The sequence below is a fragment of the Taudactylus pleione genome, unplaced genomic scaffold (genome assembly GCF_031769625.1).
Source record: "Taudactylus pleione unplaced genomic scaffold, aTauple2 ptg000041l, whole genome shotgun sequence".
Lineage (NCBI taxonomy): Eukaryota > Metazoa > Chordata > Amphibia > Anura > Myobatrachidae > Taudactylus > Taudactylus pleione.
In genome coordinates, this window is record NW_028284443.1 from 49,621,236 (window position 1) to 49,643,537 (window position 22,302).

At 44.2% G+C, this 22,302-nt stretch overlaps 1 protein-coding gene across 2 annotated transcripts in view; it reads left to right on the plus strand.

Annotated features, from left to right (window-relative positions):
• Positions 1–22,302, plus strand: part of MCF2L (MCF.2 cell line derived transforming sequence like) — a 316,624-nt gene that overhangs the window by 286,081 nt on the left and 8,241 nt on the right. Inside the window, exons 27-30 of one of the 2 annotated variants that reach the window (XM_088458547.1) lie at positions 3,593–3,667; positions 7,743–7,847; positions 19,778–19,806; positions 20,061–20,063. In XM_088458547.1, coding sequence (XP_088314673.1) covers positions 3,593–3,667; positions 7,743–7,847; positions 19,778–19,806; positions 20,061–20,063 — 212 coding nt within the window. Of the gene's footprint in view, positions 1–3,592; positions 3,668–6,918; positions 7,000–7,742; positions 7,871–19,777; positions 19,807–20,060; positions 20,064–22,302 lie in introns of both variants that reach the window. The other variant, XM_088458539.1, reaches the window with a different exon arrangement.

Sequence of the window (22,302 nt, forward strand, 5' to 3'; positions counted from 1 at the left end):
ACTGGACTGGCCTACCTTGTGTGCGTGACTGGGTGCAGAGGGAATGGCGGGCCACCGAGGCAGCTTGGGTACCATAGCAGCCACACCTCTTGCACCCACCGTAGTTACGCCACTGTTTGTATGCATGTTAGCAAACAGTGTGGTCCTTTTTAAGGATCAATGGAATGGGTTTGTAGGCGAGGACAATGTAAACAAATAAAGGCTGCAGGTGTTCTTCAGGGTCCAGTCTTCAACCCAGGCAACACCGGGTATCCCAGCTAGTTTTAAATAATAAAACAGATGAAAATAGCATGGGCAAAAATGATGGGACCCTTAACCTAATATTTTGTTGCACCACCTTTAGAGGTAATCACTGCAGTCAAGTTATTTCTTTAATTATTAATGAGACTTCTGCCCCTTTTAGCAGGTATTTTGGCTCATGTTTCCTGACCATACTGCTAAAGCTGTCTCAGGTTTGTTGGGTGCCTTCTCCAGACTGCATACAGTATTTCAGCTCTTTCCATAGATGTTCCATAGGATTTAGATCAGGGCTCATGGAAGGTGACTCCAGAATAGTCCAATGTTTTGTTGTTCTCCATTATTAGGTGTTTTAGCTGATTGTTTTGGGTTATTATTATTATGTTGGAAGAACAATGACTTGCGACTGAAACACAGCTTTCTGACACTGGGCAGTATGTTTTGCTCCTAATAGAATTGCACAAATTCCAGGCAACCTGTGCCAGATTTACTCGGCTAAGCAGCCCCAAGACATGACTGAGCCTCCTCCATGTCACACAGTTGGAATGGTGTTCTTTTCTTTGAAAGTTTAATTTTGTCGCCTGTGAACATAGAGCTGATGTGACTGCCAAAAAAAGCGACAGTTTTGACTAATCTGTCCAAAGGGCATTCTCTGTGGCTTGTCAATATGCATTTCACTAAATTCCAGTCTGGCCTCTTTATGTTGTTTTTTTTTCAAAGTGGAGTCTTCCTGGGTTTTCTTCCATCAAGCCCACTGTCAATCAAAAAGCGTCTCTTTTTCTACAATTCTCACTATCCTTCTGTTTAATCTGTGGTTGATTTTTATCTTGTGGCCGTATTTAAGGAGGTTGGCTACAGTCCCATGGTCTTTAAACTTCTTAATATCTATATTAATATTGGAGACGTGATGCTAATTCAAGAAAGCAATTCATTTCAAATATCACTTTAATCCAATTATATATTATATTTTCCAAGGAAAACAAATGTGTCCAGGCCATTTTACAGTATTTTTGGATAATTCTATGACATACCAAAGGCATGCAGGTACACATGAGACAATAGCTTTTAATTTCATCACTTTTCAGGACGGATGGAGCATTGTTTCAATCAGCTGCAATTGTACCAACACATTTGTCCACATCTGTATGATGATAGACAGCCTGAATGGATAGGAACTGAGGCATGCTGTTCTTATTAATAGTGATTCATCCGTAGCACTAATTACATTTGTGCTTTTTGAGAGGAGTTATTAACTTAACCATACGATGTATTATGTGTTTTTAGGTCAAATAGTCGATTTTTACCTCCACTGTCCCTATATAATAAGAGACAGTATATAATTATTTACATAGATATTTAATACAGGATAAGGCTGATAATTTCATAATACATGCATGTGACGGCATGGGTTATCTGCACGTGACAGGTCAGGCACAGTGCTGTGTTTTACTGTAGACCGCAATGTGTGCCAGTATCCAGTGTAGTGATGCGTCTGCACATACAATCAAGTACAATTCAATTTCTTAACAATTTACTAATGGAAAAAGACTTTAAGCTAATTCATTCTTTGTAGATTTATTAACATATCCACTAATTTTAATAAATATCTGTTTCTTTTTATTCGTTCACTAAACAAAAAATGTGTTCCGACTTGTTGCCTTTGGGTTTTTCTGGAATGATATGTAGCAGTTTCTGTAAGCAAATGAAAGAAAAATATGACCTTGTTAGTGCATCCTATTAAATAGTAAATTCTATTCCAGAGTAATCTCTGATGTGAAGCAAAACACCCTTCAGATTGTTTGCTGATTCCTGCATTATGCAATGTATATCGTGCGTCTCCTCAATACTAGTAAGAATCCATGTACTCTAAGTCCTTCTTCAATCCCCCTCTTCTAGTATTTTCCTTCCATTCCACTACTGCTGTATAGTGCAGCTGGAGCCAGAAGCCGTATATTATAACTCCATATGTACTGTTCGAATAAACCCATTAATTAATTATATGTGGATTGCACCTTCTGAAAACTTATGAAACATTTGTTATAAGTAGATATAATATGCTTTATGGATGATAAGTGTATAACATAATGAACATGTTAATGCAGTCAAGGTATTTTATTTATTTATGATTTTCTAATCTAGAAGAATTGCAGTACTCATATGTGTTTAGGTGCCATGGGCAAAACCAACTTTTTCCACATAGTCACCAGTGAAACAGGTTTCATAACTATTCCCAATATGTCTTAAGCGTTTGTAGGTAGATGTAGAAAAGATATCCCCCAATAGACTATGTAGTCTCAGGGAACTAAAGATCAACAAACTCTAAAGCTTGGTGCATACTAGATGATGTGTGTACCCAGCAATGGCCCTATATATCGGGCAATCCGTATACGCTGCATGATCCGCTGTCCACCTGCATCATTCATCTTCCTGGCATCGGCAGCTGGGTCACTCCATCTACCATGAATGCACGGCCGATGGAATGACCCCGATGTTGCCGCCCGGGAGTGCGCATAGAGCATACACACTAGACCAGGGATGGGGAACCTAAGGCCCCCGGAATCATTTGGTCTGGCCCTTGGAGCTTTTTTCTGCTCGCCTGGCAGGCAGCCAGAATCTAGGCAGCAGGGCTGCCTGGAGCATCCTTAGGATGCTTCAGACGGTCACTCCGCTGCCCTTACAGCTCCCCAGAGCATCCTCAGTATGCTACGGGCATTGCTGTAATCACTGGCGATTGTTTCCACATCCCCATGTGACATCACACGGAGGGGGCGTGGCCGGCACGGGGCCCGCAAATAATGTTATATATATCAAAATGGCCCTCAGCAGAAAAAAATGTTCCCCACACCTGCACTAGACGATTCTGACGATATGTTGGCCCAATTCACCATATCGTCCGAGAAATCGTCTAGTATGTACCCAGCTTAAGCTATCAGTAGGACATAACTGTATTTGAAGTTTTAAACTAAAACCCAAATAACCTTTCAAATCCTGCAGATATGTTTAGTCATCACCAATGGTGGTAGAGAAGGAATGGTGTAACAGTCCTTGTGTTCCTGTTACATATTAAGAGCTTCAGCGAGTGCGCACAGGTCCATTCAATTATTTTACTTTTTGGAGCCCTGTGGTCAGAGAGCTCTTATTAAGCTTTGTTGTGTTCTTTGAGTGCTTTATTTTAACACCTCATTCAAGCATTGAAGGCTTCTCAGGGTACTCAGGCACTATTATTTGAAAGTTGAAAACTACTAGTCATCCCATGATAAACTCAAAGGTATGAACTGTGCACATTTATCATCCTATCCTCTCCAGACCTTCAATACCTGTGTTTCTATGTTTTTTCCTGTTCATCCTTCTGCAGCTTCTCCTACCAGCCCTGACAAAAAAACTAAACGCCATGAAGTAAAGAGTGATCCAACTCCCTTTGGTTTAAGAGGTAGAGTGATTCAATGTTTCATACTTCAAATTACTGTTACACATAGCACCCAATGTGTGCCCAGGTGTCCATATGTGCGTGCTGGTGTGGTGACATAGAGAAGCAGATGAAAAAAAATAATACATTTCCTTCACACTGATACTATCTATAAATCATATCTGTATATAATATGTATGCATGTTAGGTCTCTAATTGCACAATTTCATCATCTGCTATTAATGGATCAGGCCCATGGGTTACTTCCGTGTTTGCAGTTCCCTGTCATTCTCCCTTCCTCAAGGGCAAACAAATAATATATAAACAAAAAGAATGAGGCTCAATATAGTGAAGCATATCTCAGCAATTCTTTATTAATGAAAGTTAAAAATCACACGTACAAGATATAGATTCAGTAATCGCATATCACACGCTTTATTGGAATTCCCGCATACTGGATCAGCTTTCATCATTAGCTGGCACAGTCTCTAACCCTGTCTGTGTTTCTCCAAGCCTCGTTCTTACACAGACCTGTGTCTGTGTAATGCCTCAATCAGCCAGTCCTGTTTCATCTGCCAACAACCTCTGAAGAAGTCATTTTTATTTGTAAAGAATTGAGAGACATGCTTCACTATTTCTTCCCCCCATTTTTTTGTGTATATGTATACAGGTGGAGTCTGCCATACCCAAAATGCTTGGGAGCAGGGGTATCGGAATATTCCGTATATTGGAATATTTGTATGCCATAGTGAAATATCTTGGGAATAGGACCCAAATCTAACACAGAATGCATTTATGTTTTATATACACCTTATACACACAGCCTGCAGGTACTTTTATACAATATTTGTAATAATTTTGAGCCTAAAACAAAGTTTATGTACATTGAACCATCAAAAAGCAAAGGTTTCACTATCAAAGTCATGCTGAAAAAAAAAAAAAATCAGTATTTCGGAATATTTGCATATGGGAGACTCAACCTGTACACACAAACAACACAAGAAGGAGCTAATTGCGTAGTATGTTAAAATTGTAACGGAAATCCAATTATAATTATTCTTCCTACTAAAGAACAATTCTTTATAGCTTATCTGATGTCTTTGTGGAGTAACTTTTCTTCTGTTAGGACTCTTTCCACAAAAGCTGGAGCACATTCTTCCTATGTATAAAATCAGCGTAATAAAGAATATCACATAATTACTGAACCTCTTGAGGTAGAAACATAGAATTTAATGGCAGATAAGAAACACATGGCCCATCCAGTCTGCCCTTTCAGGTTAAGGTTGAGTTAGGGTTAGTTTAAGGGTTTGGGTTAGGCTATTAAGGTTAGGTTAGGGTACTAGGGTTGTTTTAGCAGTTTGGGTTAGTGGTTATGGTTAGAGTAAGGTTAGGGTCAGGCGTTAGAGTTATTAGGAAAATAGTGTTAGGGTATTAGGGCAAGGGTAACGGTTTGGATGCTATGTGTCTCAGATTTACCAGGATTGTACCGGGTTCAGATACATGACCCAGCGTCCCAGAAATAAAAGTAATCATAAATATTAGCAAGCAAAATGGTTGCTCTTTGCCGTGTCCATGCAGGGAGTTCTGTAAGGAGTTTCCTGGATAAGCAGACTGCAGGTTTTAGTAGTTGACAAGTCAGTAAACTCACATTAGGTTGATGAAAGCAATCCTTCAGAAGCAGAAATGGCTGATAGAATGATCTTCTGTTTTTCTTCTGTTTAACTCCGATACAACTCTGCAGTAATGCTTAAAATCTAATTACACTTTGAAAATACGCACTTAGAAAACGTGTATCATATAGCTGCATGTAATATTTTGCCCATTTATCCTGAATAATGTTTGAATGCACTTTAGTTACCTGATGCCTGATACCTGCAGCAATGTAGTCAGTACCTATGCAAACCTTTTTTTAAAAAACTGCAATAGTCTGCAGCAAATGACTTACCGGTAGATCAATAGGAGAAATGAAGAGTCAGTTCATAGTCTGTGTCTGCTGTAGATGATGGAAATCACCAGTTTGTGTTGCTGCACTGTTCAGAGTGGGAGCTCCCAGCTTAGTAGCCTGCTTCCAGGGAATGCTCACGGATCACCCGTGCATTTCGCTCAGATGCTAGCAAAACACTTAATTATCATTCAACATTTTTGTAAATGCGGTTGCCAATGTGCTTGTGTGCAATTTGCTTCCAAATGCAGTGACAGATCCCCAGTAAAGAGCCATCTCCTCGGCCTATGGATCGACCTGTTTTCTTGCCACTTTGACTGCAGGGTGTGTGCTCCACATTAATAATGGGGCTGCCTCTCCAAATGTTTGTGCAGTTAATATCTAAAAATATCAGGTCATGTACAGTAGTCTGAGTGAACAAGGTTTTGCTACATTGTTTTTACAAACTCTCTGCAGGTTATGGCTTAGTAATGACTACAGACTTAAGCCGCATATCCACTTGCCAATTAAACAGAGCGATTTAACGATTATGACATCGTAATCGTTCAATCGCTCATTAATCGTGCATAAATCGGGCAGTATAATGTCGGAAATGACCAGCGATGCGCGCTCCCGTCCGTCGTTTCCGACATCAATCATCGCCTGAACATGACGGTCACTCTGCCGATAGCGATAGTTTGGCCATGTTCAGGGATGAGGAAGGGAGCCTGCACTGAACGACTAATCGTTCACTGTAGGCACTGCAGAGGATGGGGAACGATTGTACGATTACGATGTTGTAATCGTACTGTCGTTACCTCATTTGCAAGTGGATACGCACCTTTAGAATTTATTATTTGTTATAGTATATAAAAAATGTTTTGTCCTAGAAAGTGCTTTGCAAGTGAGCAAAGGAAAGTGTGAAATGACTACTACACTGCTATTATTTAACTTTATTGATTGATTGTGTTGCATTCTGACGGTTATTTAATGTGGGAACCTAGAAGTGCAAGTGATATTAAAACAGGATTAGACAGACTGATGATTATTTATTACATAGTGTCTATGAGTTGCATTATTTTTAGCAATCCAAAAACCTACTACCGGTAGCATTTCACTAGTGAAATGATGTAAGTTATTGGGGGCAGGGACTTCAGTCTTGAGGTTCTTTGCATGTTGACATGTTCTGTCTGTTTGTATTGTGTCAAGCACAGTGGTTAGTTTCACTGTATAATAGAAAAGTTTGGTCATGTGCTTGTTTTTGAGTTTAAAAAGACATTAGTGACTTGTAAATCCACAACACACATTATACAATGGCATAGGCTTCAAGAACTCATCACAAGCTCTTTCACAGATACAGCTTCAGTTCTTACACTGACGAAGTCCAAATGGCATAGTACATCTCACCTGACCTCAGTAGATGTTCTTCGACGAGGTATTAGGAAAACAACAGGTTGGGGTTGCAGTGTTTGTGACTTTTCTCTCTTCTGGCATGCAGCTGGAATATTTTTGAGAGCACACATTGGAGCTGTGTTGACAATTAAACACGCACATATTATAAACCTTTGTGCATGTCTTCCTAACAGTGTTCACACAGTACAAATCTGCACACTGTACTAATCTCCAATCCACAAAAACCGAAGGAGTATTCCAGCTCTGTTCTATTGAGTGTGTGATTAACTTGCAATTCTGAGCAGAAATCTTAAAAAAAATGTATATATAATTGCATGTCACTTTCATACTAACTTTTCTTACCTGGAGTGTGGATTTGTGCATAAGACAGCCAATACATGCAATATATGTGAAGCTAGGGTGCACACTTTTGAGTTATACTTACGTATATTCAACTTTGCTGCTTGAAGTGAGTTCTCTCTGAGAAAGTCGTGTTGTATATTTTTACAGTTCTAGCACCTGGTGAAGTGCCGTCTCTGCTTGCTCAGCAGTATTACAGCCTAGTGTATCCAGGAAACACATTTTATTCTATTCTATTAATGTATCCTCTTGTGACAGGAAGCAGCTTCATTCCAGTGTATATCACTAAAAAGAAAAGGTAGCACACCCTGTTTTTTATATATAATATAAAAAAAGAGTATTTCAGGGAAAAGTAGGTACATTATAATTTAGCTTCTGATAGTTGAGTCTGATTACAGTTTGATCTCATACATGTATAATTATTAGGTTGGAACAGAACATCCCAGTCACTAGATGCCTCAGAGGAAAACAATGATGGATGGTCCAGTGAGGAAGAGACCATGAATTCTTCAGATGCAGAGGAAGAAGGAGGTGAAACAATCAATAAGAAGCTGGTAAACACCAAGGGTTCACACTCGCTGTATTCATTCTAATAATTAGCAATTACCAGTTGGCTTTTAGACTATGTAAGAATGGTTATGGGAAGTGATATAACGGTACTTCTGATGATTGTACCTTAATGACACACAATAGTAGCAAACATCAAAAAGAAATATATTAACTGCAGGGCTGACACTATCTTTAGGCAAGGCTAGGCAGTTGCCCAGGGTGATAGTAGTTAGGGGGATGCCTAAAGAGCAGATTGAGTTACATAATATTACTCATCCATGTTATTAGTGCCCTAGTGGTGCCCTTACCTGGAGTTCTAGTCGTTGACTTAAGATTCAGTTATTTGAAAATTGTTTTATAGTGTCTCTTAAAAAGTGATTCCTCAAGGTGACCCAGGCTCCCATGGCATCATTGACCAAATGGCAGAATCAGAAGTGCTGATTGCTTTCCACCCTGTCTCAAAGTAGACCAGAAACATTTTGCTTTCTCAATGGGACATTAGTGATTTCTCAGGACTCATAGGTAAAAGCACTTACAGTGTGACACTAGGACATTATGAACAGGTTTTAACTACACTCGACAAACATATCCTCTGTTTCCAAACATTTTGCTGTATTGAGCCCCTTGCTACTAACTTTAGAGCCAACTAAGGTACCCATAGAATCTCCTTTGGTCAGAAGCTCTTGTGCTCTTCCTCTTCCAACGGGTACACAAAGTATTACAATGAATTGTTATATTTTTATGCTCTCCCTTAGCCATGCAATATCTAAGGCTGGGTACACACCTGGGCGACTTGGTAAGCCAATGCACACTTACCAATCTGCCGCTCGATATGTCCAACCTGACATCTGAAATGGGCGGGCATTTAAATTTGCCTGTCCAGGTGAGATGTCCGTGTCGGTGGTCCCTGCAGCAAATGTACGGGAGGTCGGCAGGTCACCCTTTACACACTACCAGCTGCACCGATATATATGCAAGATTTAGCGGCATCGGCGGTGCTGCTGGACCGTTGCTGTATGTCTGTGAACGATGTCCTTCACATACATTTCTTCTCTACACACGGTCAAATGCACTGTGCAATATGTCGTTCGTTGGCTGATTGAACAACATATCGCATAGTGTGTACCCAGCATAAATGGGAATCTTTTTCTGTTTTGTGGTTTCTATGAATAATGTATTTCAAAAATATATATTTTACGTAGATTGTAGTATATGTTTCGAACACCAGCCAACCATTCACTTCTCTGCACACACTTTGTAGCAAATGTATTTGCTGGAGGTTTAGACTTTGCAGAGCAAAATGATCAAATCCAGTTCCTGAAAGGGGGATTAGACCTCCCTATATATTATATTATGTTCAAGCCATAGAACAGAGTCATATTCTAAACTGGACGCAATCGGGAAGCCGGCTGACGTAAGCCCGACAGCCGGCTTCCCGACTGCTCTATCCCGGCGAGGGTTAAATGACAGGCGTCTAATTCTAGACACCTGTCATTTTTCAGACGCCGGGCCGTCATGAACGGACAGCCGCGGGGGGGGGGAAGGGTTAGGTTTAGGGCTCCTGGGGGTACTTAGGGTTAGGCACCCCCCACGGGAGGGTTAGGCTAGGGGGAGGGTGGGTTAGGCACCCCTGGGGGGAGGTTAGGGTTAGGCACCCCCCGGGGGACTTGGGTATAGGCAGCGGGGAAGGGGGGGGGTTAGGTTTAGGCACTTAGAGGGGGTTTTAGGGTTAGGCACAGGGGGAAGGTTAGGGTTAGACACCCCTAAGGGTTAGTGGGGTTAGGTTAGTAAGTACTTACCTAAGGACGATCGGGATTTCCAGCGCTGTCGGGCTGCCGCTGCCGGGATCTCTCCAGCTGTCTGCCTCACGCTGCCGGGATTCGAACTCACGGCCATGCGGCCGGCTTCCTTCTATGCAAGGGCTCAGAAGGTGTGTGGACATTGTGAATGCTGTTTACCATATGATAGCGTATACCTTCTCCAATGGTTAGCAACGTTGCATGGGCCATCATCAGCCCACTATTCAATTTACTGTATACTTTAGATTTTAGACAATAACGATTTGAATACCCAAATCTCCTTTATAAAATGTCACTTTCAGCAATCCCAATATTCTTCCTTCAGATTCTACATTTTTATCCAATTGTAGTTGTTAGGGAATGTAGGCCAATGCAGTATGTATTATCCTGTTGGCAGAAGGGAACAATACCCTTCATCCTGCAGTGTTACTGACTCTTTCTCATGAATCACATCAGGAGGCATGGATGTCTGTGGATGTTATTGGACAATGATACCATCAGACTGAGTACAGCAAATGTATCCATCACTATAACTATCCGGGGAACACGTAAAAGATATACTCCAGATGGTTCCAGGAATTATCCCTACTAGTTTATGTATATGTGCTGCAGAAATTGTTGTGAGGTAGGAATTTGTCTTCACAACTGATGGGACTGTCCAATAATCTCTCAAATTTGGTCTAATACTTTAAAGAAATGACTGATCTCCAGATGCCACAGAATCCCGTAATGAACTTGTTTAGTAGAATAATCTATTAACAAATCACAGTACAGTAAAGCTAAATATTACATTTCAAAGGAATGGAAAAAAAATATTTCTTCTTCGGGGTCCATGGGGTCCACAGCCATTACGTTGGGGTATGAATCCCGGTCACCAAACAGTTAATACAAACGAGCTCTCTGCTCCCAGGATGCACCGGGTTTCCTCATATACCCCACCTCCTGCCTCAGGTAGCCAGTTCTTCCTGTTTGGTGTGTTCACCACATAGACAGTGGGACTGCTGGAGCAGTCCTGCAGACGAGTACAAAAAAAAAAAAGAGAGTTTTACTCTCTATCTCAGCAGGTGGTCTGAGCTGTCCTGGAAGCAGCCTCGCACCTGATTGGAGGCGCACCGGCCACGCGCTGCAACTACCTCCTCCGGCGCCACACCGCTAGCCTTGGCAGGGGATTCGGCAGGGGCTTTCTGGCCCTGGACCGCAACTGGATCATGGGGATGGCAGGTAAGCAGGTGGTCGCGGTGGCCGCTGACGCCGGGACCACGTGGCGGTCCGGCCTCCGGCGGTGAGACTGGCCGGAGGCGCGCTGCAGCTTGTTCTCCTAGCCTAGACCGCCGGGATTTGATGTTCCTGACCAGCCGGGGCTTGTGGCGGCGGCCAGGTCAGTTTACCGGGCAGGTCCAAGCAGCATAGGGGAGGTACGCTTCCCCGGCGGCCCCTCCCCCAATCCACACGCTAGTTCAGTCCTCTGGCACAGTTGATTGTGGATTGTTCCTCCCAGCCTCCATATAGGGCAGCCAGAGTGTATGTCAGTTGCTCTCTGAACGCTGCTCCTATTAGGGGGAAGCTGGGCAGTCTCCCTGTATACCTTGCCTACTGCTGGTCTAGGTTTTTACAGGGCTCTATCCTACCTAAGCTGAGGCTGATTATGGTAGTGAGAGCTTATATGCATATGGCTCGCAGAGTATTTATGCATGACATGTGATTGTTGTCTGCGGATACTGTTTCTTCTGTAAAAGAACTGTAATTCCTGTATACTGTCACTGTCTCTCCCCTTCCCTTGCTACAGGTGTGTGGGTTGAGAGTAGAAAGCAGCACATAGACACTCAAAACCAGTGGCATAGTGTTATGTCTAAGGAGTCTGAGGGTCAGGTGGCGGGAGCCCCGTTGCTGATATCCTGTGTAGCCTGCAAGGCAGGATTGTCCCCACAGGACTTTCTACAAAATGGGCTTTGTGGGAATTGTTTCAGACAGCCACCACGCCAATTAAGTTTGCCTGTTTCAGGCCCTGAGCCTCCTTGGGCATCATTTTCTCAGGTTATGGCTCAGGTGGCGGAACGGCTGGCTGCCCCGGTACCACCGGTTTGGGGTTTGCCTCAGCAGATGTATCCTATGCCCATGATGTGGCCGCCTTGGATGGACCCTGGTGCTGGTAAGGTTATGGCATCATCCTCAGGCTGTCAAGCCAAAGCAGCCTAAATCTAGGTGCCATGTACCGCCTTACTCGAGTGCCTCCGAGGAGGAGGAACAGGCACAGGACTTTTCGCAGGAGTCTAGCTCCGAGGAGGGTGATGATCATTTCCCAGTAGCCGATGTCCCTTTTCTGATGAGGGCTGTAAAATCGGTGTTAAATATCAAGGAAGGGGATCTTCCGCTTAGGAAAGCCCCTCTGTTCAAGCGCCAAAAAGTGGTTAAGGCAGAATTCCCAAAGTCTGAACATTTATCAGAACTTATGGAGGAAGCCTGGGTCCGTCCGGATAAGATAAGGCACTCTTCTAAAAGAATGGCGCTTCTATATCCTTTTCCAGCAGAGGACTGTGCCAAGTGGGACAATCCACCATCAGTTGATGCGCATGTGGCACAGCTGATTAAACGTACCACTTTGCTAATCCCAGCAGTTTCGCTGAAGGAAACCACGGATAGGAGACTGGAGTCTTGTCTCAAATCAATTTTTTCGCTGGCAGGAACGGCCACCCTCCCAGCTATGGCCACTGCCTGGGTAGCAAGAGCTATTGAGGAGTGGGTCAAAACTCTAACGGAGTCTTTACCAGATGCCTCTAAGGAGCAACTGGATATGATCTCCTTTATTAGAGAAGGGGCCTCTTATTTGGGTGATGCCACCTTGGATGCAGGGATCCTTTCCTCTAAAGTTTCAGCTGAGTCCGTGGTGGCACATAGGATCCTCTGGTTGAAAGATTGGAGGGCAGATGTCGGGTCCAAAAGGCCCTAGAATTGCTTCCATTCACAGGAGGTGTGCTCTTTGGTCCAGAACTGGACAAAATTGTATCCTCCATGGCAGCCTCAAAGACGGCAGGTTTACCATCAGCAACCTCGACTAAATTGAGGAGGGCGTCCTTTCGGGGGTTTCGGCCACAGGGCAAGGCCAAAGGTCAGCCCTCAGCAAGATTTCCACCAAGAAAGGCAGGACCCAGGAAGCCCTGGCAGAACAAACGTCCAGGATCTAGGGTCCAGGATAAACCAGTGGCCTGATGGGACGGGCCTCCCCCTGGGGGATCCCAGGGTGGGGGGCCGACTGCTTCGGTTCTCAGAGCCCTGGCACCTCACGACGGAGGATGCCTGGGTTCGGGGAGTTGTTTCCCGAGGGTACGCCCTGACGTTTTGGAGGACTCCTCCTCAAAGGTTCTTTTGTGTAAACCCTCAGGTGGGTTCAGAAGAAGCTTTGGCCCTTCAGAAGGCTATTCTTGCCTTACTAGCATCAGAAGTAGTGATTCCGGTGCCAGAGAACCAGTTCCGAGAGGGGTTTTACTCCAATCTGTTCTTGGTTCTGAAACCGAATGGGTCATACCGGCCTATTCTAAATCTGAGAGAGCTCAACAAATTTGTTCGAGCCCCCGGGTTCAGGATGGAAACATTGTGATCGATTGTGTTGGCAATGGAACAGTGGGACTATATGGTGTCCCTAGACATACAAGATGCCTACCTTCACATCCCAATCACACAGGCTAATGGACGACCTCCTGTTGCTGGGGCAGTCCCCACAGCAGTTACAGGATCATTTGAGGCTGACAGTATCATGTCTGTACAGTCACGGCTGGATCATAAACTGGCAAAAGTCGCCACCCTGTCCGGTACAACAGATGTGTCATTTGGGAGCTAGATTGGACTCCGTGGTGCAGAGAATATATCTGCCGGAGGAGATCCTTGCTCTACAATCACGAATACGCAGGTTGCTTCGCAACAGGCAAATATCCGTTCTAGTAGCCATGCAGGTCCTGGGGTCGATGGTGGCCACCTTCAGGATGATGGAATACGCTCAATTCCACTCCAGACCACTGCAGCAATTCATTCTGTCCCGCTGGAACAAGGATCATCGCACGATCAGGTCCCAGCTGCTGCATCTCTCTCCAGAGGGTATGGTTGTCCTTGACCTGGTGGTTGCAGACAAAGCATCTCAGGCAGGGTCGCCCCTTTTGGGTGTCGGATTGGACATTAGTCAAAACCGACGCCAGTCTTCAAGGTTGGGGGGCGATGACGGGGTCACACACTTTCCAAGGAAAGTGGTCAGTGACGGAAAGCTACCGATAAATATCCTGGAACTAAGAGCTATATTCAAAGCTTTAGTGCAGGCTCAGGAAATCTTAAAGGGCAGGTCGGTGCAGATACAGTAGGACTATCGCACCGCGGTCGCCTACCTAAATCATCAAGGGGGCACGAGGAGTCGGGCCGCTGTGGCAGAGGTATCAAGAATCCTGGTGTGGGCAGAGACTCATCTGGCCACGATATCTGCCGTGTTCATTCCAGGAATCCTGAATTGGGAGGCCGATTTTCTCAGTCGGCAAGAGATAAATGCAGGGGAATGGGCCCTACATCCACAGGTTTTTCGGAACCTTGTGGACAGGTGGGGTCTACCAGAAATAGATCTGATGGCATCAAGAAGGAACAACAAGGTTCCCAGGTACGGATCCTGGACAAGAGATCCGAGAGCCGAGTTTGTAGACGCACTGACAGTAAAGTGGCGTTACAAGCTGGTATATCTGTTTCCCCCGTTTGCTCTTCTGCCCAGAGTGGTCAGAAAGATCAAACAAGAGGGCAGCACCGTCATATTAATAGCTCCGGCGTGGCAGAGACGGCACTGGTTCACAGATCTACGGTCTCTCTCCATAGACACTCCATGGCAACTGCCATTGAGACCGGATCTGTTGCTACAGAGTCCCTGCTGGTACCCGGATCTTCATCGGCTATCTTTGACGGTATGGTTCTTGATTCCTCCGTCTTGAGGGAAAAGGGATTTTCCGAGTCTGTTATACGGACGATGCTGAAGGCACGGAAACCATCCTCAGCCCGTATATATTATAGGGTTTGGCATACTTTCTTTCAGTGGTGTGAACTGAAAGGGTATGATCCACATAAATCCCTGATATCCAGAGTGCTGGATTTTCTTCAAAGCGGTCTAGAAAAAGGGCTACGCCTGGCCTCTTTAAGCGTACAGGTGTCAGCTCTTTCAGTCTGGTTCCAACATAAAATTGCTCTGAGACCGGATATTGAGGATTCAGCCTCCCTTCGTTTCCCCGGTTGTTCCGTGGGACTTGACTCTAGTTCTGAAGGTTTTACAGGCTCCTCCGTTCGAGCCTTTAAATTCAATAGACATCAAGTGGCTAACAGCAAAGACGGTATTCCTCCTTGCTATGGCATCTGCACGTAGAGTGTCGGATTTAGCTGCGCTTTCTTTCCGGGAGCCGTTCTTGATATTTCATCAAGATAGAGCAGTACTACGTACTAGGGAGGGTTACCTTCCGAAAGTGGTGTCTAAATTTCATATTAATGAAGAAATAGTAGCTCCAGCATTTCAGGGCACAAGTCTCTCACAAGGTGAGGCTTCCCTGGATGTGGTCCGTGCGTTGAGAATTTATGTTAAACACACGAGCAAATGGAGGAAGTCCGATTCACTTTTTGTGCTTTATGGTTGTCATAAGCGTGGCTGGCCAACCAATAAACAGACACTGGCCAGGTGGATTCGCATGGCAATTTCTTTGGCTTATACACAGGCTGGTATGCGTGTGCCGGATTCAGTGACGGCACATTCTACTAGGGCGGTAGGTCCATCATCGGCTGCCCGCCGGGGTGCTTCTACTGAGCAATTATGTAAAGCAGCCACATGGTCATCCATACCTTTGTCAAATTTTATGCCTTTGACACTTTTGCCTCTCAGGATGCCTCCTTCGGGCGTAGGATTCTTCTCTCTTCCGAGAGTCAGGAGCGTCCCCGCCCGTAGGGTTAGTGCTTTGGGATATCCCCAACGTAATGGCTGTGGACCCCAAAGAAGAAAATAAGAGTTATGGTATAACATACCTTTGTTAACTCTTTTTCTATGAGGTCCACAGGACACCCACCCAGACGCACCTGTAGTTCCGGGGAGGTTTTCCGTAGTTTCTTCTCTTGAGAGTCTGGACTCGTAAGTATGGGTCTTTTCTTTCTTACCCTTTGTTTGTCTCTGCCTGCTTGAGCTTGGTAGCGAACTGGCTACCTGAGGCAGGGGGTGGGGTATATGAGGAGGAAACCCGGTGCATCCTGGGAGCAGAGAGCTCGTTTGTATTAACTGTTTGGTGACCGGGATTCATACCCCAACGTAATGGCTGTGGACCCCATGGACTTCGAAGAAAAAGAGTTAACAAAGGTATGTTATACCATAACTCTTATTTTTTCCAGCTCACATTGCAGATTTCATATGTTATGTAATTTTATATAATACCATCCCAGCTCATTGCAAGACTTGTGGACCAGTGTCTCAGTATAACAATGTGCATAGTAACGGGGCAATTTAAAATACAATTGTGCATATAAACTGATTTCGGACAGAACCTACTGGAGCCTGTTGTCATAACTTTTCGTACCCCTCCTTCCCCTAAGCTTTCCCTCTTCTCTACACATCGAAAGCTGGGTACACACTATACAATGTATGTGTACCAAGCGACGGAACGATATATCGCGCCGGCACAACATGGTTCGGTGCACAACCGCGCAATATATATCGTTCAATGCTGCATATATCGTAAGATGGATGGCATAGTGCAGAGGTTCCCAAACTTTTTTGAACCGCGGCACCCTAGAGTATCAGGATTGTTTTCACGCACCCCTAAGCCAAAAGTAATTGAGAAACTCAGAAAACAATGTAAAGTAGTAAAATGAAGTGAATTGTGCTTTTACCTGTTATCCTTAAGTTCAGTTATGTGGTGGTGGACAGAATGCGCTTCTGTTTGTCCACATATTTACATTACATTGACCAAAAATAATTTGATTTGGTACTGGACCACCAACCTGAGGCTCCCCTGCAAGTGTCCCAAGGCACCCCAGGGTGCCATGGCGCACAGTTTGGGAACCACTGGCATAGTGTGTATCCAGCCTAACTTTTTTTTTTTTTTTTTCACAAAATATAGCAGCACCTCTAAAAATATAAGAATTTACTACATCTTATGTAAACCATTTTAAATGTATATCTTTATTTATTGTGTATTCACAATTCCACACAGTTGTCAAATATTAATTTGTTAATTAGTTTTTTTCATTCTGCGATCCAACACGGAATTTATTTTTCTATATACAAAACAAAGAAACAGAATAAATATCCAAAGTGATTTCACATTTTATGTTACTTCTGTCTCTTTATGTTATGTACAGAGCATTGTACCTGAGGTACTGTACAGTCATCTGTGGAATGGCTGTGTCTACAGAGATCACTAATAACTCATTCTTTAGGGTAAACGCAACCTCTGTACTCTCGGTGTACACCTTCACTATTTAAGGTGTGACCTGGTCTACTGTCAGAGCATATGTTACCTTTACCATAGACATCAATCACCTCTATAGGGTTCAACTGCACTCCTGGGAGGGCTGACAATTTTCCTGGAGGGAAATCCTCACTGACCAACCCAGCCCCTTCCAGTAGTGGCCAAGACAATTCAAGCACTTAGTTAACATTATCAGTAAGTATAAATAAACTATAGGCCAGAAAGAATCATGTACAAATTAGTATGTAAGGTACCCCTGCTGATATTACTGCACTACACATGCTTGGGTTATGAACACGGATGTGCAGGCTCGGTTCTACTCGGTTCCGTTCGGTTCTTTTTACCGAATCTTATTGGCTATCCAAAACTCGTGACAGCTGAAACCCAATAAGATCCGGTAAAAAGAACCGAACGGAACCGAGTAGAACCGAGCCTGCACATCCCTAGAACACACCCATTATACTCTAAATACAACTACTTTCACTTTCTGATAAATGTTAGATTTATTTAAAAAAGACCTTTAACATAAAAATGGGATTCCAGTCAATAGATAGACAACAGATGTTAGAAAGGCAATAGGCCGACAATTACAAAAGGTCGACGCAAAAAAAGATAAAAGGTCAACGGGATCAAGATCAAAAGGTCAACAAATGGTCAAAACTTTTTTTTTTTCAGGATTAGGGTTAGGCACTTACCCCGACGGTTAGGGTTAGGCACTAGAAGGGAGGGATAGGATTAGGCACCAAGGGGATGGTAAGACTGAGGATTAGGGTTAGAAAAAAATGTGTCGACCTTTTGTACCTGTTGACCTTCATCCATGTCTATCTTTTCTGTCAACCTTTTGACCCTGTCGACCTATTGCCTGCCTAACATCTGTTGTTTATCTTGACATTGTCTATCTAATTAATGTCTATCTTTTATACCAAACCCATAAAAATGACTGAATCTTTACATAAAATTTGTCATTAAAGCATGTTTGTAAATCTGGAAACCCAATAAAAGTACACAGGCTACTGCATGTTTGCATATAATGTGTGTGTGTGTGTATATGTGTATATATATATATATATATATATATATATATATATATATATATACCAACAGAGAAGGAGGGCACTCGCCAGGTATTATAGTACAAAATTACAATCACAACTTTATTACTTATGTTAAGACATAAAAAGAGTTTTTAGGTCTTAACAGATAAGTAATAAAACTGTGATTTTAATTTTCTACTATAATACCTGGTGAGTGCCCTCCTTCTCTGTTGGTTTTGTGTTTTGGATGCCTATTTGGATCCTTGAGGAGCACCACACTGCTGATCAATAGTGTGTATATGTATATGTATGTATATATATATAGTGTATATATGTATGCACAAAATAAACACACAAGGCACATGCATATATTTGTATACTTACACACACATTCATACATGGATATAAACACACGTATACATACATTATTATTATCATTTATTCATATGGCGCCACAAGTGTTCCGCAGTGCCCTAAAGTACATAAACAAATAAGTAACCAGCGACATACAATACAAAGCAGGACATGGATAATAAACATTGTTATATTAGCGACCTTTACACCCACATAAGCAGCCAAGTGTTAGTTGCCCTAGTGGGGAGTAAGAGATAAATGCAATTACAGTAGGGAGAAGCACAAGAGGGTAGAGGGCCCTGCTCGAAAGAGCTTACATTCTTTAAGGGAGGGGCAGACAAACAGGAGTGACACAGATGGGGTAGGCGGGGAGGAAGGAAGATGTAGCAGCAAGTTAGGATGAGAGCTGTAAGGCTTTAACGAAGTAGTGGGTCTTTAGAGCTCGTTTGAATGATTGTAGAGAGGGTGTAGAGTCTGAGGGAGGGAGTTCCAAAGGTGGGGAGCAGCCCGGGCAAAATCTTGGAGGCGGGAGTGGGAGGAAGTAATCAATTGACATTAAAGGCGGCATGTATTAAGTGAACGAAGAGGGCGGACAGAAGAGTGTAGGGAGATGAGATCAGAGATGTAAATGGGAGAGGAATGGGTGAGGGCTTTGTAAGTGAGTGTGAGAACCTGAATTGGGTTCTGAAAGGGAAGGGGAGCCAGTGGAGGGCTGGTAGGAGAGGGGAGGCAGATGTAGAGTGTTTCGAGAGGAAGATGAGCCGAGCAGCAGCATTGAGCACAGAGTGGAGAGGAGAGAGAAGGTATTTGGGGAGGCCAGATAGGAGATGGTTACAGTAGTCCAATCTGGAGATGACCAGTGAATTTATGAGGGTTTTGGTGGCATCCTGGATTAGAAAGGGCCTGATCTTGGAAATATTCTTGAGATGGAAGCGACAGGACTGGTAGAGGTTCTGGATATGTGGTTTGAAGGAGAGGGTGGGCAAGATGGGAGCAGGCAGAAGGAGAGAGGTAGCAGAGGAGGTGGGAAGGGATAGGGGAGTGGTGGGAGGGGGGAGGACTGAATTAGGGCCTTTACTTCCTCTCCATTTACAGGGGAGAAGGATGTCAGAGTCGGTAAAATGGATGGGGAGGGATGATCCGGGAAAGGAGGAGGTGGAGAGCTGGGGCACTGGTTGGACATGATGTCCTGACATATGGCATAAATTTTAGATGTAAAATAGGTAGCAAATCAATGACAGAGAGCAAGGAGGGGAGGGGAGGAGGGGGTGGGCAGAGGAGGGAGTTGAAGGTGGAGAAGAGACGCTGGGGATTTGAGGACTGGGAGGAGATGAGATTCTTGAAATATGACTGTTTAGAGAGGGAAAGGGCAGCACTGTAGGATGATAGCAGGAATTTGAAATGAAGAAAATCTGCCTGAGAGCGTGATCTTCTCCACTGTCGCTCGGCGGTTCGTGAACATTTTTACAGGTATGGATGTGGATTTGCGAGGGTGAGTAGTGATCGCCAGAGCAACAGAGTCAAGAGCACAAGTAAGGGTGGCAGCTTGTTCAGGGCAGGAGAAAGAGAGGATAGGGGAGAGAAGTCAAGTAGGGAAGAAAAGAAAGCAGTGTCGATAGCTTCAATGTTACACTTAGTGATGGTGGCTTTCGGAGGTAGAGGAGGGGAAGGAGAGAGGAATAGGTTAAAAGAGAGAAGGTGATGGTCAGAGAAGGGGAATGGGGAATTGGAGTAAGCAGAAATATCACAACGTTGGGTGAATACCAGATCAAGATAATGCCCACTTGCATGGGAGGGTGAGAAGGTCCATTGGTAGAGGCCAAATGAGGAAGTGAGGGTGAGTAGTTTGGAGGCAGAGCATTCTGTGGGGATATCAATTGGAATATTGAAGTCACCTAGGATAATAGAGGGAAGGACATACATACATACATACATACATACATACATACAGTATGTTCACACAAACACACATATATACACCACACATGCATGTGTCACACATACATTACACGCACGCACACAAGTCACACATACCTTTCACCCACACTTACCTTGCACTATATGCAGACTGCAAAGATTGTGGATGGGATGGAGATGGGACCTGGCAGACAGGCACCATGTTATTAATCTCAGCCCCCTCATGGCAAAATGCTGCGATTCGTGGGTAAATCGGAAAAGGACAGGGCCAAATGACACGATTCTAATGGAATTGCATCATCTTGGCTCCGCCTCAAACCGATTGATCTGCGAATCGCAGTAGTTTGCTGTGAGGTGGATGGAGCTTTATAACATCGTGCCTGCTTTGGTGCAGCTGCTGCTGAGAGGGGACTTGGACCTCACTGAACAGCTGACTGAGCCACCGTGGGAAGATCTGCAGTGCAGGCAGCAAAATGCTGTTCTGCCCTATTTGTGGTGACGGTGTGGGGGCTCCGGGGCGAACGCCCCTGCTGCCTCCCCCTATAATCCGGCCCTGGTAGTGGGTCTTTAGAGCCCGTTTGAAGATTTGTAGGGAGGTGGAGAGTCAGAAAGGGAGAGAGTTCCAGAGGTAGGGAGCAGCAAGGGCAAAATCTTGGAGGTAGGACTGGGAGGAAGTAAACAGTTGGCTGGAGAGGCGGCATGCATTTGTTGAGCGAAGTGGCCAGGCGGGAGTGTGAAGGGAGACGAGGTCAGAGATGTAAGTGGAAGATGAATAAATGAGGGCTTTGTAAGTGAGTGTAAAAACCTTGAATCAAGTTCTGAAGGGGGAAGTGAGAGTCAGAGTAGGGCATGCAGGAAATGGGAGGAAGATGTAGACTGTTTGGAGAGGAATAGCCGAGCAGCAGCATTGAGGATAGATTGGAGTGCAGAGAGGTGGGAGCCAGGGTGGCCAGATAAGAGGAGGTTACAGTAGTCCAATCTGGAGATGACCAGTGAGTCCATGAGGGTTTTAGTAGCATCTAGGGTGAGAGAGTCTGATCCTGGTATATTTTTGAGATTGAAATGGCGGGACTTTTGAGTGGTAGTGGATGTATGGATTGAAGAAGAGGGAGTAGTCAAGGATATCTCTAAGACAGTGCACTTGGGGGCTAGAGGAGATGCACTATGTAGACAAAAGTGATTGGACACCCACGCGCAAGCATACCATTGCATACCATTGCACACGAGTTCTAAATGGCTACTAATGTGGCAGTTTCGAAAAGAACACTTAGTAGGGAGGCCCATGCACTTGCAGTTCAATAGAAACAACTAATGTTTTTATCAGGATGACCTGTTTACAGGGCGATGCTGGACTGGTATACAGAGAAAATTTGGTAACCTGGATGGACTGGCCAGCTCAGAGTCCAGATCTTACTCCCATTGAGAACCTCTGGGACGGATTGGAATGGCTGGTGCGTTCTAGGCCAACTCAACCTTCTTCATTGTCACAGTTGGTCACTGTACTTAAGGCGGAATGGTAAAATGTACCGCCTGCTGTTGTCCAGGAACTTGTGGACAGTTTTCCAAAAACGGTGTCTACAGTAATCACTGCATGTGGTGGACCTACAAAGTACTGACGTCAATAAAATCTCATTGATCTATTTGCTGCCAGTGTCCAATCACTACTGTCTACGTAGTATAGTTCTGCCATTAATACCGCTCACCCCTAGATAATACTATTAAATATTAAACTTTGAGACTATAGCAACAACCTTACCTTTTCCTGAAAAACATCAACGCTGGTTGTATTTCTGCATACTCATTATTGGGCCTGATTTAGTGGTGGACACTGTGGCAATGTAGCACACAAGCCGCCAATGTTGTAAGTTTG